Source organism: Schistocerca piceifrons, chromosome 8, assembly GCF_021461385.2.
Source record: "Schistocerca piceifrons isolate TAMUIC-IGC-003096 chromosome 8, iqSchPice1.1, whole genome shotgun sequence".
NCBI classification, from domain to species: domain Eukaryota; kingdom Metazoa; phylum Arthropoda; class Insecta; order Orthoptera; family Acrididae; genus Schistocerca; species Schistocerca piceifrons.
Genome location: NC_060145.1, coordinates 61,513,234 through 61,531,079, shown reverse-complemented (window position 1 = coordinate 61,531,079; position 17,846 = coordinate 61,513,234). Strand labels below are relative to the sequence as shown.

At 39.6% G+C, this 17,846-nt stretch overlaps 1 protein-coding gene across 1 annotated transcript in view; it reads right to left on the bottom strand.

Annotated features, from left to right (window-relative positions):
* LOC124711135 (protein argonaute-2) overlaps window positions 1-17,846 on the bottom strand; it is a 266,005-nt gene that overhangs the window by 36,202 nt on the left and 211,957 nt on the right. Inside the window, exons 17-18 of the mRNA XM_047241028.1 lie at window positions 9,279-9,438; window positions 4,569-4,659 (exon numbers count right to left, since the gene is read on the bottom strand). Coding sequence (XP_047096984.1) covers window positions 4,569-4,659; window positions 9,279-9,438 — 251 coding nt within the window. The remainder of the gene's footprint in view (window positions 1-4,568; window positions 4,660-9,278; window positions 9,439-17,846) is intronic.

Here is a 17,846-nt window from a genome sequence, read left to right as displayed (position 1 = left end):
ACACACCTAGTTATAAGTTAACAGGTGTAGAAACGTAGGTCGTCTGCCGAGGCGAGTGAGCGAACTCAGGTCTACCTCCGGCCCGTCTTTCTCGTAGGGCTCGGCCTGGCCTGAGAATGAATCAGTTGGTTTGAAACTAGTTAACAACATATGTATTGCAACTGAGAGATTTGTTAATAAAAGCTTCATGAAACATTTAAAAAAGTTTGCAAGTCCTGTATCACCAAAATGTTGAAACTGAACTGGAGGGCGGGGAGGGGGGGGGGGCGGACCTAATAACGATGATGATGATGGAATGTTAAACAATAATTTTTCTTCTTCCTTCATAATAGGTACAAATGTAAGTCTCTGTGTGTTATTGACATGATGAGGCACAGGCATATCTTGCTGCTGATGTAACATCTCGTCTAAAGTGCCAAACATGCAAGCTGAGCGCAACCAGTCCAAGGTTACCTGTCCTCAGTTCTCTGGAATTTTCTGTTTGTAGTCATCTCGATAATGACATGATACAGCTGAAGAACTGGAGCAGTGAATTGTGCAGCCTCGTCAACATTTACGAAATGATCCAGGTGTTTCGGTGAAAGGAAAAAAGTCGTGCTAACCAGGACAATATTTCATACTATATTCCGTACTAAAGTCAGTGCCAGCTAGCAAGCATAATTCACAATTATCTTTCAAGTGTCTAGTTTGTGTTACATTCTTTTTGTTTTTTTTTTTGTTTTTTTTTTTTTTTGTTTTGATGAGTATTATTGCATACGTGTGTCGGCTTTTGCAACCGATTGCACCTTTACACTTCTGGTGCCTACTCTCTGCTTGGCACTCCGAGTGTCCACTTGTGTCGTTTGGACCTTATACCGGTCGGTCTCCTGTTCCACTGTCAACCCACTGTCCGTCAGGCCCGACGTACGTGACATACGGAGTGGACACCTCACTTCGAGATTTTGAACAATTTGTCTGCACCATTAAATCCCAGTGAATAATTAAACCCTGTACCATGTTGAGGCTCTTGTGGGGTGTTACAGAGACTGAGGCTGGTAGGAACAGCTGTAAAATTAAGACAGAACCTCTTTATAGTTAGTTAAGGAAGAGATTTCTCCAAATACATTTTCAATATTATTTACAGAGAACATAGCTTATTAGTTCAAAAGGCCCTCCATCAGTCTGTGGGCAAACCGGGAGCTCAGAGAATTAAGCTTCTGGTGTTTCCTTGATTTTACTTTCCTACCACAGTGCAGACAAGGAAGCAAAGTTCTTGGGGGTAATAACAATTTATGTTGAAACATTCATGTCTATTTGAGGAGCAGGTGGAGCCTCATGGTTACCAGAGAGCAAGTCTGGTCTTTTCACTGTGTAAGATATCTGCCACAGTGGAACCTACTCTGGTCAAGGGCTCTCCCCACAGGTGTCAGCCACTCAGAGCAATGACCACTGCCAGGAGTCCCAGTGCTCCCTAAGACAGTGTCACCTACTCTTCAGAAAGGAATGGTGTCACCTACTCTTCAGAAAGGAATGAGAGCTATCAAAAAGAGATGCGAGCTCCCTGGTGAGCTGTGCCCCAAGAACTCAAGTTCACATAAGTTAATGTACCTAAAACAATTATATATAAAATCAAAGATGAGGTGACTTACCGAACGAAAGCGCTGGCAGGTCGATAGACACACAAACAAACACAAACATACACACAAAATTCAAGCTTTCGCAACAAACTGTTGCCTCATCAGGAAAGAGGGAAGGAGAGGGGAAGACGAAAGGAAGTGGGTTTTAAGGGAGAGGGTAAGGAGTCATTCCAATCCCGGGAGCGGAAAGACTTACCTTAGGGGGAAAAAAGGACAGGTATACACTCGCACACACGCACATATCCATCCACACATACAGACACAAGCAGACATATTTCAATGTCTGCTTGTGTCTGTATGTGTGGATGGATATGTGCGTGTGTGCGAGTGTATACTTGTCCTTTTTTCCCCCTAAGGTAAGTCTTTCCGCTCCCGGGATTGGAATGACTCCTTACCCTCTCCCTTAAAACCCACTTCCTTTCGTCTTCCCCTCTCCTTCCCTCTTTCCTGATGAGGCAACAGTTTGTTGCGAAAGCTTGAATTTTGTGTGTATGTTTGTGTTTGTTTGTGTGTCTATCGACCTGCCAGCGCTTTCGTTCGGTAAGTCACCTCATCTTTGATTTTATATATAATTTTTCCCACGTGGAATGTTTCCTTCTATTATATTGATACCTAAAACAATTGGTAGTTATCTAACTGGTATTATCATCATTGATTACTTTGATACCTAAAATGTACCCCACAGAAGAGCTTCTGTGAAGTTTGGAAGGTAGAAGACGAGGTACTGGCAGAACTGAAGCTGTGAGGACGGGTCGTGAGTCGTGCTTGGGTAGCTCAGCTGGTAGAGCACTTGTCCGTGAAAGGCAAAGGCCCTGAGTTCGAGTCTTGGTCTGGCAGACAGTTTTAATCTGTCGGGAAGTTTCAGTTAGAGGCTGATTTTGGGAGATTTGCCACATTCATATGGCCATATACTGGCTCTAGACTGCTTTCTCCCAACCGACCCAAAGAATGTACAGTTCAAATACATCTTTTTCAGTTTTAACTATCCCATTCAACATTAAAAAATGAAAGCAAAGAAATAGTCCAGTATATCCATTAACATAATCAGATGTGAAGTTTCATAGTGACCACGGTTGTAAATGACATTAAAGGTGAATAGGACTTGTTTCAAGTTTTACTCTTATTTCTTCACTTAAGAGCATTAATGGCGCATGTTTCTTTGTTGTTTTCCTTGATGTCCAACAGGATATTCTTAGCCACCTATTTCATACTTATATTTTTCAACTCGACACTACGAGAACATGAAAAATTTTACTGTGATTATTTTCAAGCTTTATTTTGTTACTCTTTGTGTTATTCCCTGGCTTTAGTCATATATGAGGGTAATTTCACAGATTGTTGAATGAAAATGGTGACATTAATAACCAGAACACAGATTGGTATACAGAAATAAATGGCATTAATAATGGTACATTTAACAAATACAATTATTAGTTAACAGTTGAATTACTGTAGAAAAATATTGCATTACCTTAATCAACATCTTAAATGGAAATGAAATAAATAATATGTTGTTGGAAACACACACTGTCGTCCAATGCTGCTGCTGCTGCTGCTGCAAAAGGCGAGAAATGTCATCCAGGGGTTTTCTGCAGTGAAATAATGTTTGTCCTTAAAGGTGGTTTTACTGAGTAAAAAAGACCGCTCTACATCACAAAAGTCATTCGTGCATGAAAGAAAATCCACATCCTTTCTTTGTTAAGTTCTTCAATTGGCACATTTCTCTAGTCTGGTGTTTTGGAATTTCACAAATTGTTTTATAGCCTGCGAACTGTATTCAACATACCAAAAACAATTTTTGCAGATCCACGTATTTTGAAGAACAGTGCATGTAATACTGTATTCACTAGGGACAAAGACTGTAACAAATGAGTTATTCCTAGACTGATTTTCCTTTACGAATTCTGGTAGTATTGAAAAGTAACTGCACTGTACTGCCCCACTGAAATGTTTAACATAGTAACATATGGCCTTCAAGCACAAACCCCAATATGTTAAAATAGACAGAAGGTCATGCTAATTTTGGAGCCAATTCTCTGAAAATTTAAACTCTAGCTGGTGCTTTTACTATTTTGCTTAAACAATGAAGTTTCAGTCCAGTTTCTTGCAATTTCTCAATAGTTTGGTTCACAGTAAGCAAGAGCTTTATAATTCTTTCAAAATAATGCCGCACTGATAAAGATCTGACTTTCTGAATTTCCGCTGTAATCAAATGACAGTCACCTAAAATTTTCCCATTACCAGTAACAATGGTTGTCCTAGGACGTCTCTGATGTCATGCAATATCTATGCCGTCTCATCTTCCACAAAACTTTTTGTTGCAAAACAACTTGTGAGACTTCAAAGGTATTTATTCTGTATACTGCCTGTACTGTGTCTAATTTCACCCGAACAAACTTGCAGCGAAGTGTACAAATATTCGTCAAGTAGCCGTGCATGGAATCTCTCCCTCACTCGTACAGGGAGCCACTGAGCTAACACAAGATGGGATAGAGGTTAGTTGTGGCCACACCACCTGCTGTTTCCTCATTCTTGTCTCAGCACAACACGTTACCTATTCTTCCATTCCTCATCTTATCTATTCCTATTCCTCCTACTCTGACAAGATAATGGTACTACACACACTGGAATTGTGGTCTGGACACTCCCACTCTGTCCTATTAGATTTGTAATGTTCATGTTCTTAGACACTCACCTACAGCATGGAAAAGAATGATAACATTTATATTAAACTCAACTTTGCAGTGTAACCCCTTTCAGTTTTAATGCTCTTAATCAGTACCATTGCTAATTCCGGTATGATGGTTGATAAATGATTGCATTTTCTACATTTTTTAACATAAAGATAGGAACAACCACTCAAGAGAATAAAATTCACATTATTTTAAAGATTCATTTACAGCACTGTACAATCCTTTTTGTAGAATAGTGCTGTATGAGGAAAGTACTCACTGCTGCCACCGACGGAATATTTCGCTGGTCTGGCGATGGATGCGTTACATCTGCCCCTATGATCATTACTGGTCTTTTGAGACATGGAGGTCTGAAAAATGAAAATAATTAGTGCATTTTTTTAATTTATGAAAATATAATATTGATGATGTAAATATGAACAAGATGAAAATGATGTGGGGGATGCAACATGAATTTCCCCAAAAAATGCAGAAACAAAGTAAGGGAAATTTATGAGAAAAATACTTAGCATTTCTACTGTACAATACATCACAACTTGCCTCAAGTAAGCAGAGATGCAAAAATTAAACCTAATAGAATGAGAAGCTTACATATTGCATGCTCACATTAAATCATCTTATTATAACTTCCTACTGTAGTGTAACCTAGGATTCTTCGGAATAACATGTTCCACATTTATCCTCCTAGGCTGACGAAAAGATGACGTTTGTGGGAATTGAAAATGTAATTTAGGTAGCTGTTGAAAGTAGACCACCCCACTGAATGTGCCCTCATTTTTAAGTGCAAATGGATGAAAAATGTTGGCAATCCTGGCATGTCGGCAAGGAGCAATGACAAATGTGCATCTCCTCCTGTTGTGGGGGCCCACTTATGCTTTGGCTTATGGCTTGGCAGTGCCCTGGAGGTCAAGGAGCAAAGGGGTGGTGGTGGTTGTGTAAAGGAAAACCTGGGAAAGGTCATCAGTAAAAGTGTCGAGGGATTTCTGTGTCGGAGCACATACGTTTACCAGCTTAATTTCCTGCAACATTTAACACAATGAATGAGATGCTCTCTTAATCTGTGAGCACTTTACCATGGCAGAGAAATATACATGTCACTAAAGTAAAATATATGGGACAAGTTAACTGTTAATACCTGTTTCGTATTTTCAATACACAGAGTGAACATAAAATAATCTCATTCTAGATTAGATCAGATTAATTATTCATTCCATAGACACATAGAAGAGGAAATCATCCTGGGTGTGGAACATGTCAGATAAACACCCAAAAATGTATTTAGAAAAACTTGAGTTTCATTCATTTTAATGATCCTCAGTCAATAAACAGTAAAATTATGTACATCAATTAAATTTAAACTTTTAATATTTACAGGTTTAATACTTACATCTGCTTTCATTAAATCCATCATTCAGACATTTGCTAGTTTCTTGGCTATTACAACCAAGTATTGTCAAAAATTAAAGTATAATAAATTTTCATTAAAATGGTCTACTGCACTTGTTGAAAAACTCATGGATGGAATAGAAGGAGTTGGCCACCAAAAATTATTTTAAATTATGTTTAAATTGTGTCTTGTCTGGAACTAAACTCTTAATGGTTGCTGGTAACTTATTGAAAATATGCGTTGCTGAATACTAGACTCCTTTCTGGGCAAGGATAAGTGATTTTAAATCTTTATGTATATTGTTCTTATTCCTAGTATTGATACTGTGTACTATGCAGTTAGTTGGAAAAAAGAGATGTATTATTTACAACAAACTTCATTAAGGAATAAATATACTGAGAAGCTGTGGTTAATATGCCCAATTCTTTGAATAGGTTTCGACATGATGTTCTTCGATTCACACTACTCATTACTCTTATTATACGCTTCTGTACTCTAAAAATTTTTTCTCTGTTTGCGGAGTTACCCCAAAATATGATACCATATGACATAATGGAGTGAAAATAAGCAAAATATGCCAGTTTTTTATATTTATATCTCCTTTGTCTGACATCATTCACATTGCAAACACAGACTTGTTTAGGCGCTTTAGCAGTTCGTTAGTATGTTGCTCCCAACTGAATTTATTATCAAGTTGTAATCCCAAGAATTTTACACTCTCAACTTCTATTTCCATGTCATCATATTTTATACATACACCAGAAGGAAATCTCTTGGAAGTTCTGAACTGCATATAGTGGGTCTTTTCAAAGTTTAATGACAGTGAGTTGGCTATGAACCACTTATTAATATCAGTAAAAATTTGATTAGCTGCCCTTTCTAAATTTATATTTGATTTACTATTTATTGCAATGTTTTTATCATCTGCAAATAAGACAAACTTGGCATCTGGTAATGTAACAGATGACAGGTCATTAATAGACACAAGAAACAGTAGTGGATCTAGTGATGGAACCTTGGGGAACACCACATGTAATTTCCTCCCAGTCAGATGATGTCCGATTGCCTACTGCTGAAGTGTTACGTAATGACACCCTTTGTTTTCTATTAGTAAGATATGACTGAAACCACTTTGCAGCATTACCAGTGACGCCATAATATTTTAATTTACTTAAAACAGTGCTGTGATTCACACAGTCAAACGCCTTTGACAGTTCAAAGAATTTGCCAGTTGCCTCTAATTTTTTTGTCCAATGAATTAAGGTCATTTTTGCTGTAAATGTAAATAGCTTTCTCAATATCAGAACCCTTAAAAAAACTAAACAGTGACTTTGACAGTATGTTATTTTCACTAAGGTGCTTAAGGAGATGCTAGAACACAACCTTTTCAAAGATTTTTTGAAAAAGCTGGCAAAAGTGAGATCGGTCAGCAATTTGACGGCATTTCTTTGTCCCCTTTCTTGTGGAGAGGCATAACTTCAGCATATTTAAGTCAGTCAGGGAATGTTCCTGTGACAAGTGATTGATTACACAAATAACTTAAGATATGACTAAGCTCACATGAACACTCTTTTATTAACTTTGTTGGTATGTTATCATAACCACTAGAATGCTTCGATTTCAAGGACTTTATAATGGATCCTATTTCTTTGGGTGAAGTAAGTGTCAATTCCATTTTACTGAGATTGCTTGTGTGCACTGGTCTCAGATATTCCATTGCATTATTTACTGAACCTGACAACTCCATGCTATCAGTAGCAGAGACAAAATACTTGTGTAAATGGTTTGTAACAAAATGGTTCAAATGGCTCTGAGCACTATGGGACTTAACTGCTGAGGTCATCAGTCCCCTAGAACTTAGAACTACTTAAACCTAACTAACCTAAGGACATCACACACATCCATGCCCGAGGCAGGATTCGAACCTGCGACCGCAGCGGTCGCGTGGTTCCAGACTGTAGCGCCTAGAACCGCTCGGCCACTCAAGCTGGCGGTTTGTAACACAACATGCGCTTATTACCAAGGTTTCATTTATTTATAGAGCTATTTGTTCCTCCTCATTTCTGGTACTACCTGTCTCTGACTTAACTATGTCCCATATTGTTCTTATTTTATTGCTGGATGTATTTATAGTCTTCTCATAATGCAGGTGTTTAGATTTCTGGATAACCTTCTTCAATATTTTGCAGTAATTTTTGTAATGAGCTGTAATGCTAGTAACAAAGGTGTCCCTACGTATCAGATAGTGTTTCCTTTTTGTCTCACACGATATCTTTATCCCTTGTGTGATCCATGGTTTCTTATTATACTTCTGCTTAATTTGAGTTACTTTCAGGGGAAAAAAAATTTCAAATAAGGTGCTAACTTTATTAATGAATGTTTTGTATTTTCCATTTGTGTCTTGGATGCTGTAAACATCCATCCAATTAATTTCTTTGAGCAATCTCCTAAATTTCTCAGTTTTTGACTGTTTTATTGGCCTTCTGTACTCAGTTCTGATAGATGTTTTACCCTGGCAATTTTCAAAATTTAATGTTAGGTGTTGCATGTCATGATCAGATAGCCCATTTTTGGTTTTTGTAGTGTGGCTTAGTTGCCTAGAATTGTCTATAAATATATTATCAATGGCAGCTTTAGAACATTTGTATACCCTAGTTGGTAAATTTACAGTAGAAATTAAATTGAATGACAACGTAACTGATTTCAGTAACTGTTCACTGACAGTGTTTTTTAGGACATCTATATTAAAATCACCAGCAACCACTAGTTCTTTGTTGTTTAATTTTAGATAAGATAATAAATCTTCAAGACCAACCATAAACAGGTTGAAATTTCCTGAAGGTGCTCAGTATATGGCTACTATTATAAAGGACCTATTATGAAATTCTATCTCTGTTGCACTTGCTTTTAAGTGCTGCTCTAAGCAAAATTTATTAATGTCAATATTCTTAAATTTAAAACTGTTTTTAACAAATGTGGCAACTCCTCATTTCTCCATCTTTTGTCTACAGAAGTAGGAGGCTAACTTAAATGCTGTAAGGTTTAACATATCTATACCAGTGGTCACATGATGTTCAGAGAGGAAGATTATATCAACTGGGTTCGATGACCAAGTCATCAATGCACCAATGCACATAAGTGGTTCATTAATTTTACTTCTAAGCCCTCGAATATTTTTATGCACTAAAGATAGTTGGCATCTCACATTTACCGAGATGAAATTGGGTGGAAATAAAATTTCTGCTGATTGTTGCAAATTTTTAACCAACAGCTGTGTTCGCTGATCCAATGTGCCAGGATTATGCTGTTTGATTTCTTTATCAAACTGAAGGTTTGTTTCAATCTTTACTTCTCTCAGAACTTGACTTCGTTCTGTCCTACCTATCCTAAAAAAGGTGCTGCTCCAACACCTATGACCACTGGTATATTACCACTCATGGCAGTGCCGCCACCCCCCCCCCCCCCCCCCCCCCCATTTCCTGCTATTAGCCCAGCCAGTTTACCCCTCCCTTTCCTGTTGAGGTGTAGGCCATGTCTAGTATAATCCTACCTACTGAGAGAATCAAATTTTACAGTACCAACCTGACAGGAGGTGACAATTTGTGATTCACACCATTTAGTTTAGAATTTATCTTCAGTAAGATGTTTGAGACTGTAGCGCGATCTTGGCGTGAAACTGTCCTCCTCTTGAGGCACTGCGTAAGGACACCAACTTTCAGTTCAGCAAATTGTTTCACCTGAGCTGGAAAAGATAGTATATTGTTAATTACATAGTCCTGTAATCTCAATAAAATGTAATAGCTAAGTACAATACTACAGTAAAACATCTATTTTGGAAAAAAAACGACATTTTGTCTATGGAGTGCGTGATGATTCTTTTGTAAATTTTTTTTTGTTTATTTATAGACGCAATCACATGTTTATGACACAGTCATAACCAGTTTCGGCCATACAATGACCATCTTGCGTTGTCAACGCATGAACCTGTGTTCAGTGTATGCCGCCTTTAGAATTTGAAGATGGTCATTGTATGGCCGGAACTGGTTATGACTGTCATAAACATGTGATTGTGTCTATAAATAAAAAAACAAGTTTTACGAAACATCTGTTTCCTGAACACTGATCGACTAGAGCATCATCAGTTAACCAAAGGCATTCCAGATGAAAAGTTCAATTTTTGCGCGCACCACGAAAAAAGGTCCGTGTGCTCCATGCTGGTCATTTCACCTCTTCCTGCCAATTGTCACTGTTGCTATTTTGTGTTCACTCCTGAATCTTCAGTTGCTGCTGTTATGAATGGCACACCAGTGGCATAATCATGTGCTACTGTTGTGCTATTCGCAACTATGTCAACTAAATGTAAACATGCTGTTCTTAAGGTTTTGACAGACCATCTGAAGAAAGACACTAGTGGATCAAGTTTAGCTCGAGAATACAGAGTTTTAAATTGAACAGTAAATGACATTAGAAAGAACAGTGAAGCCACTACAAAATTTCAGAGTATATTGGACAGTGAAGAAGCTTGCACAGAAAAACAATGTAAATTGCAGAAAAGCAGGATTTAGACTATGCATGTTTTACAGAATTTATGTAGGTACACTGGCAACGACAAGCAATAAATGACCCTATGATTTGTGAAAGAGTCCCTGAAATGAACAAGAAACAAGAAAGGGCAACACTGATTTTGAAGTGACTACTGCCTGACTTGTTACATATAAACCTAAGCATGGCATAAGGCTTTGTGACTATCAAAACTGACTGTGGACTTATTGTGTAGTAAAGTGTTGCACTACCATGTGTACATGATTAACTTGAGGCTATTTAGTAACATTTGTGAAGGATAGAATATGTAATTATTTGTGTAAATTATGTGAATGTGTTATACTATAGAAGAATGATGAGGCAGAAGGAGCACCACTGCAACCTGTGCACAAATTTGGAGAATATGTGCAGTGTTCGAGAATACACTCAAACAAAAATGAAGACTTGATCTCAGAGAAAAAAGAAGACATTTTGGAAGCTAGCTGGCTGAACAAGACTTGTTAAACTCGATCATAACATTGAGCGAGTTAAACAGGAAAATTAGCTTTGTTCCTTTGTTCTACAGTAGTGTTCAGATAGTGTTCTCACAGTTCATCAGTTTTTGCTTAGCAAGAGTCCTCTGTAGTGGACAGGACAGTACAATTCTAGTTAGTCAAAGCATTAATATGCGATTTCCAAGAAATCCACTAGAGACTGTAACTGATTTCCATTTAAGTATGGTGTCATGAAGTTAATGATAGCATGGTCTATCATTATGAGTGTAATGTCTCTTACCAGATTTAGCTGAAGAAAATGATGGAATTTTAATTGATATCAATTTTATCAGCCATAATCTGATTGGTACTCATCTGTGTGTAGTATTGTGTCCAGTGTGACTGCTGGAAGTTATTTACATAAGGAAATAATTCCAACAATAGAGAGGCTCAACATTTATACCGTTGACGAATGGATAGTATCTTAACTGTGTGGATAGGTTGAGACTATTCTCACATTAGTTATGCTCTAATAGAGTATACAAAGAAACCTTGTGACTTTAACAAAGTGATTTTGGATCCTTTAATTGTAAGAAGCATTGCGCGGCATTATTCTCAATTGAAAGAAAACTGGATTTATACTCGTGTAACACACTGCTCTGCTGAAAACTGGCAGTGGTAATTTTTTTTTTTTTTTTTTTTTTTTTTTTTTTTTTGGGGGGGGGGGGGGGGGGATGAGGTAGGCCACAAGAATAGATTATCCAAGGAGAAACACTGTGGTACTCTAGCACAAAAAAAACCATTTTTAAAGACAACAAATACTATTTTACAATGTTTTAGCCAGAAGTTTACTTATACAAAGGATTCTTAGATAATTGTCAACTTATCATTAAAGTTTGGGCACTGACAAAATAAGCAATTCTGCTCAAAGATTATTAAAGTCAGACCCATAATTTCTAATGAAAGATATTCAGTATGAAAGAGATAATAATTACTTTGTGCAGAATGGGTCAGGTAACTCTTGTCATCGATAAGAGCTAACACTGTTGGTCTAGTGAAGCAGTTACTGATTGACAAATGAAAGTATTATTTAAAATTTTATTGGACACAAGAAAGTTTTAGTAGAATGTTAAATCATTATATCTTTTTTTCTGTGATCTAATTTTGATGAACTAAAGACCACAATGTGGCGCAAACTATGCTCACGTTATCTAGTAGTTTTGGAGAGCAGTGTGCTCAAAGACAGACAAACAATGGTTCTACAGATTTATTATTAGTATAGACAATGTAAATCTGAAAAAACAATATAAATTGAAGATGTGTTCATACAGATGATGTATAAAACGTATACTCTATTTTATTTAAGAAGAAAGATTTATCTTGACATTAACATCTGTGGTGGATCATTAGAATGTTGTCTATTCTTATAACTGAAATTTGCTGAGAGAGAGAGAGAGAGAGAGAGAGAGAGAGAGAGAGAGAGAGAGAGAGAGAGTTAGTTTTGGACCACCATTACTTTTTCTTTTTAAATTAATGTAATATAGCCATATACTATGAAATGTAAGGTTTTTATACAGTAATGAAAGCTGCGTATTTACCAGGTCATGTTTGTGTACATCTTCCGATTATTATTTGGAAGTGTACCTGCCAGTTCTCGTATTTTACCTCAACCTTCTGTCAGTACAAATTCTATTAAACAGTGACTGGACAATGAAGAAACTACCAGAAAATGCCAACAAAATCCCTAGTTTCTAAGAATGAAATATCAGTACCTTGTTTTAGGCATGCAAATCAACCTTCACTGCTATTTTATGTTGAAAAACCTGTAACATTTGCCAATCACAGGGAAGTATACAAACTTATGGTGCTTTAAGGGAATAAAAAAAAAACTGCTGGTCACCTTTAGAAACAAAGAATTCATGGATGGCAACACACACTTTAATAGAATTTTGTAAAACTGTTTATTCCTCGTGTCAAAAAGTGACAGCTTGCAACTGGGAAGTCTGGAAATACTTCCTTTTTTATTGATAATGCCCCAGGTCTCATTAGAACAGAAAACACAAATTCTAAATTTCAAACAGTGGAAAAACTTGAATGAAATTATGACAGTATTATGAAAAGGATAAGTGCTGCTCACCGTAGAATGGATATGATGAATTGCAGACAGCCACAACACATGGATAGCTAAACATGTGAGGACTGTGATGACTAAGAAGCTGAAGTATGGTGTGCACAGGCAGATCATATAAATTGTACATTAGTCTTTACTTGAATAACTGAATGCTCAAAATAGTTTTAGAAAGAATTAATTAAATTAACCCAAGTTCACTAACCAGAGTGCTAGCACATTATGACAGTTATAAAGAGGGAGGGCGGAGGCTTTATGTAATCTAAGTAAAAAAAATTACAAAATAGATGTTACAAAGGAGCACTGCATTATTTGAAAGAGTAATTAAAATAAAACTACCCTGATCAAAATTTCTTACACACTCTGAGCAACTGTATATGTACAAAAGTGACATCCTGACACAGCAAGCCTGCTTCAAATACTTTCCTCATATTCTGGGAAAATGCATCAGACACAATTCACGTCATAATGAAGAGGTACTAATAAAAGACAAAATGCATCAGCCAATCACGCATGAAGATTCTAACCAGGATGAGTGCAACAAACACAAAGGTGAATTGAGGAGGCATGCTTGCAACTCAGTAACGAATTATTGTCTCATAGTTTCAGTTGATTTGGCAAGATATTTCTAGTTGAGTACACAATATGAAATTTAGTAAATTATTTACAAGCCAGTGGTTAAGGTTATAGAGAATTAAAGAAAAAAAACAGCACCCACTCTACAACAAGGTGATCAATCTGACACTTTCCTTTCCATCCGCCGTTTGAGGGTGCAAAAGGCTGGGGGTAATTCTCCTACGCAGAGGCTCGAGCAAAGTGCTCAGCACAGTGCATGGCAATCACATTTGCGTCGGTAGGTAACATGCCATTTATGTTAACACCGGAAACACCTGTTGGGGTCTGGTACCCAAAAAGAAGTTTGATCTTTGCCCAGACTTGGGAAGGTGACGTACAGCACCCTATGGTCGAGACATATCTCTTTCAACATTCCTGCTTCCGCCGTTTGATAAGTTGGTGAACGTGGGCCCGGAGCCGTTTAAAGGCTATCAGGTGCTCCAGGGAAGGGTGCCGCTTACAGTGCTGTACAGCTCGCCGACACTCCTTAATTGCTTCAGTGACTTCCAGTGACCACCAACAGACTGCCTTATGCCGGCAGCACCCTAAAGAGCGAAGGATCATGTTTTCTGCCACAGAAACGATTGTTGTAGTCACCTGCTCAACTATCACATCGATGTTATCGTGTGAGGGAGATTCAACGGTGAAAGCAGTGGTGAAGGCTACCCAGTCTGCCTTGTTTAAAGCCCATCTGGGTAGGCGTCCATGGGTATGACACAGGAGGAGTGACAGGAAGATGGGGAAGTGGTCACTTCAACACAGGTCGTCATGTGCTCTCTAGTGAATAGATGGGAGAGAAGTCCTAGGCTGCAAATTGATAAATCAATGGCCGAGTAACTACCATGAGCCATAATGAAATGTGTAGCGGCCCTACTATTTAAGAGGCAGAGGTCGAACTGAAACAATGAAGTTTCGACATCTCTGCCTCGGCCAGTAAGCACGGTGCCACCCCACAAGGGGTTATTGGCGTTAAAATCTCCCAAAAATAGGAAAGGTTTAGGGAGTTGATCAATCACTGCAGCTAATACATTCAGGGGTACTGCACCATCTGGAGGAAGATATAAATTGCAGACAGTTATTTCCTGCATTATCATTCTGACAGCCACAGCTTCAAAAGGGGTTTGAAGGGTGCACAGTGTCACTACAGACCGAGTTTAGGACATAAACACAAACATCACCTGACACACTATTATAGTCGCTACGGTTCTTGTAATATCCCCTATAGCCACGGAGGGCAGGGGTCTGCATTGCCGGGAACCAGGTCTCCTGGAGGGCAATGCAGATAGCAGGTGTAAAGCTTAACAGTTGCCGTAGCTAAGCCAAGCGGTGGAAAAAACTGCCTCAATTCCACTGGAGGATGACATCATCATGAGTCTGGGAAGGCATGGAACATTGAATGAGACAGTTTACACCTCAGGGTCACCTGCAGCCACAGACTTATTGCCTGAGCAGTCTATATCCATTGTGTCTGAGGGTCTGGCAAGATCTACGTCCTCAGCCGACACCAGAACCTCCACCCCATCCTCACCGCTGAGGTTGTAGGTAGCGGTGGTGTGGGTGCCACCGCAATTTCCTTGGTCTTAGCGATCTTTTTTTTTTTGGATTTCTCTTGCTCCTCCTTGGGTTTCCCTGGTTGGGAGGACTTCACTGGCTCAGTGTCTGGGCGTGAGGATGAGTGGGAAGTCCTACGACCAGCTGCTTTTGAGCTCTTCAGCCACTGGTGTGTGTCATCTTTCTCACTAGCAGAAACCTGGGAAGGGAGCGACCCAAGGGACCCCTTCCTAGTGAGAGAAGACTAGAAGATTTACGCTTCTCCAGCTTAGCAGTGGAGACGGACATCCCCAATGGTAAGGGGGGAGGGGGGGGGGTTGCTGCTGAAGTAGGTGGTGCGGGAGCAACAGGGAGAGAAATGCCCCCAATCATGAACTGGGCAGGTGTAGTCTTCCGGCTCTGAGAGGTGACTGGGGTTGGCGGAGCTGATGGTGCCAGAACTGTCGTAGCAGCAGTGTAAGATGATGTCATACATACAGGATGCAGACGTTCAAATTTTCTCTAAGCCTCAGTGTAGGTCAGTCGGTCCAGGGTTTTGTACTCCATGATTTTCCTTTCTTTCTGGAGAATCCTGCAGTCTGGCAAGCAAGGCGAATGGTGCTCTCTGCAGCTGACACAGATGGTAGGTGGGGCACATGGAGCATTGGGATGTGATGGGCGCCCACAATCTCGACATGTGACGCTGAAAGTACAGCGAGAAGACATTTGGCTGAACTTTCAGCACTTAAAGCACTGCATCGGGGGAGGGCTTTAGGGCTTTACATCACACCGGTAGACCATCACCTTGACCTTCTCCAGCAATGTATCGCCCACTAAGGCCAAGATGAAGGCACCGGTGGCAACCTGATTATCCCTCGGACCCCGGTGGACACTGGACGAAATGTACACCACACAGCTCATCGTCAGACTGCAAAAGAAGGCCCCTGTGAAATATGATACCCTGGACCATATTTAAGCTCTTATGGGGCGTGATGGTTCCGGAAACAAACCCCAGGGTGTCACAAGCAAGTAACGTCAGTGACTGGGCAGAGGATGCTGTTTTGATCAAGACTGACCCAGATCTCATTTTGGACAATCCCTCCACCTCCCCAAACTTGTCCTCTAAATGCTCAACAAAAAACTGAGGCTTCATCGTCATTAAAAATTCCCCATCAGCTCTTGAACATACAAGGTACTGTGGCGAATAAGATCTGCAGCCATCTTTAGCCTGACATTCCTCCCATGGTGTGGCCAGGGAGGGGAACGATTTGGGGTTGTACTTCTGTGCGATGAATTCAGCTCATGAACACTTAGAGACTGCTGGTGTTTCACCACCAGCGAGATATGGTGGACTATACTTCATTGTGCGTCAACCGCCCTGATGCCACCCACTCTGACCAGGAGCCCTCCCAACGGGCGCCACCCAGCTGCAGCAAAGGCCACCTGGCAGGATGGCCATTGCTGGGTGTCCTGATGCCCCAGGGGGATGGGCATTTACCCCTTGGCATACGTGGGGAGTTAACAGCGCAGTCATCAGCAGAGCGATCCCTGTGTGATCAGGGGGCTACAACTAACAGGGTACATGGCGGCCCCACCACAACGGACTGGCTACCGTTCTGGATATTAAGTGCAAAGAAGTCCATGGTCATCGTTGACGCAGAAAGCAACACGGCATAGTGAATGGTGGAAAACGCACCCAGGAAGGTATCCTCGCCCAAGAGATGGAGAATGAGCAGGACTGAAATGCGACAAGAAAGTGGGCTAAAGATCTCAATGCATGATGGACTCTATGCCCCATGTAAGGTGCCCTTCCCCGATTGGCTCACTCTTTGGGAAAATTTTGAAGAATGGAGGTAAACCCTACAGGGGACCATCACATAAAGGCCGAAACATGTGAAACCCCTTTTAGTCACCTCTTATGACAGGCAGGAATACCTCGGGCCTATTCTTACACCTGGACCTGCAGGGGGAGAGACGCTGTGTGGGGTTTTGTACAGCATTTAATAAAACTAGGCCATTTCTCAGTTTCCTGAACCTACACCATTTTGGGAGGTATGTGTAGAGAAAGTTTAGGCAATAATGGTTGAACGAACTTAGCCATAAAATAAATAAATAAATAAATAAATAGTTACATAAAAATAAAAAAAAGTTTGTTTCCTATGTATGGTGGACTTTTAGATTCTGTGTACGAACCTTGAGTAGTTGGAGGAGGATATTAGTGTTTAGTGTCCCATCGACAACGAGGTCGTTGTAAATAGAGCACAAGCTTGTTTTAGGGAAGGATATTGGCTGTGCCCTTTCAAAGGGAAGATCCCTGCATTTGCCTGAAGCAATTTAGGGAAATCACGGAAAACCTAAATCACAATGGCCGGATGCAGGTTTGAAGTGATGTCCTCCCAAATGTGAGTCATGTACCTCGAATTGCTTCAGTTTACAAATATTATTGTCTTTAACTGTCCTTTTTATGTTTTTGTTTGTGTCTATATTTGTTTTATATTAATGTAAACAAATGCACATGACAGTTAAGGCATATGAAAATGTGTCCTTTCAACTGCTATTTATCCATCTCCGTGTAGAAGACTGAATGGATAACTACAATGTCTCACAAATATCAGATGTTATATTTGGCAGCACCTTGTAATATACTTTGATCCATACATTTTGTGTCCAGGATGGAATATTGGGTTTAACATCCCATCAACATCGAGATTATTAGATATGAAGCACAAGCTAGGACTGTGTCAAGGATGGGGAAGAAATCGGCCATGCCCTTTCAAAGGAACCATCCTGACATGCCTGGAGTGATTTAGGGAAATCGCGGAAAACCTAAATTTGCATGGCCAGACAAAGGTTTGAACCGTC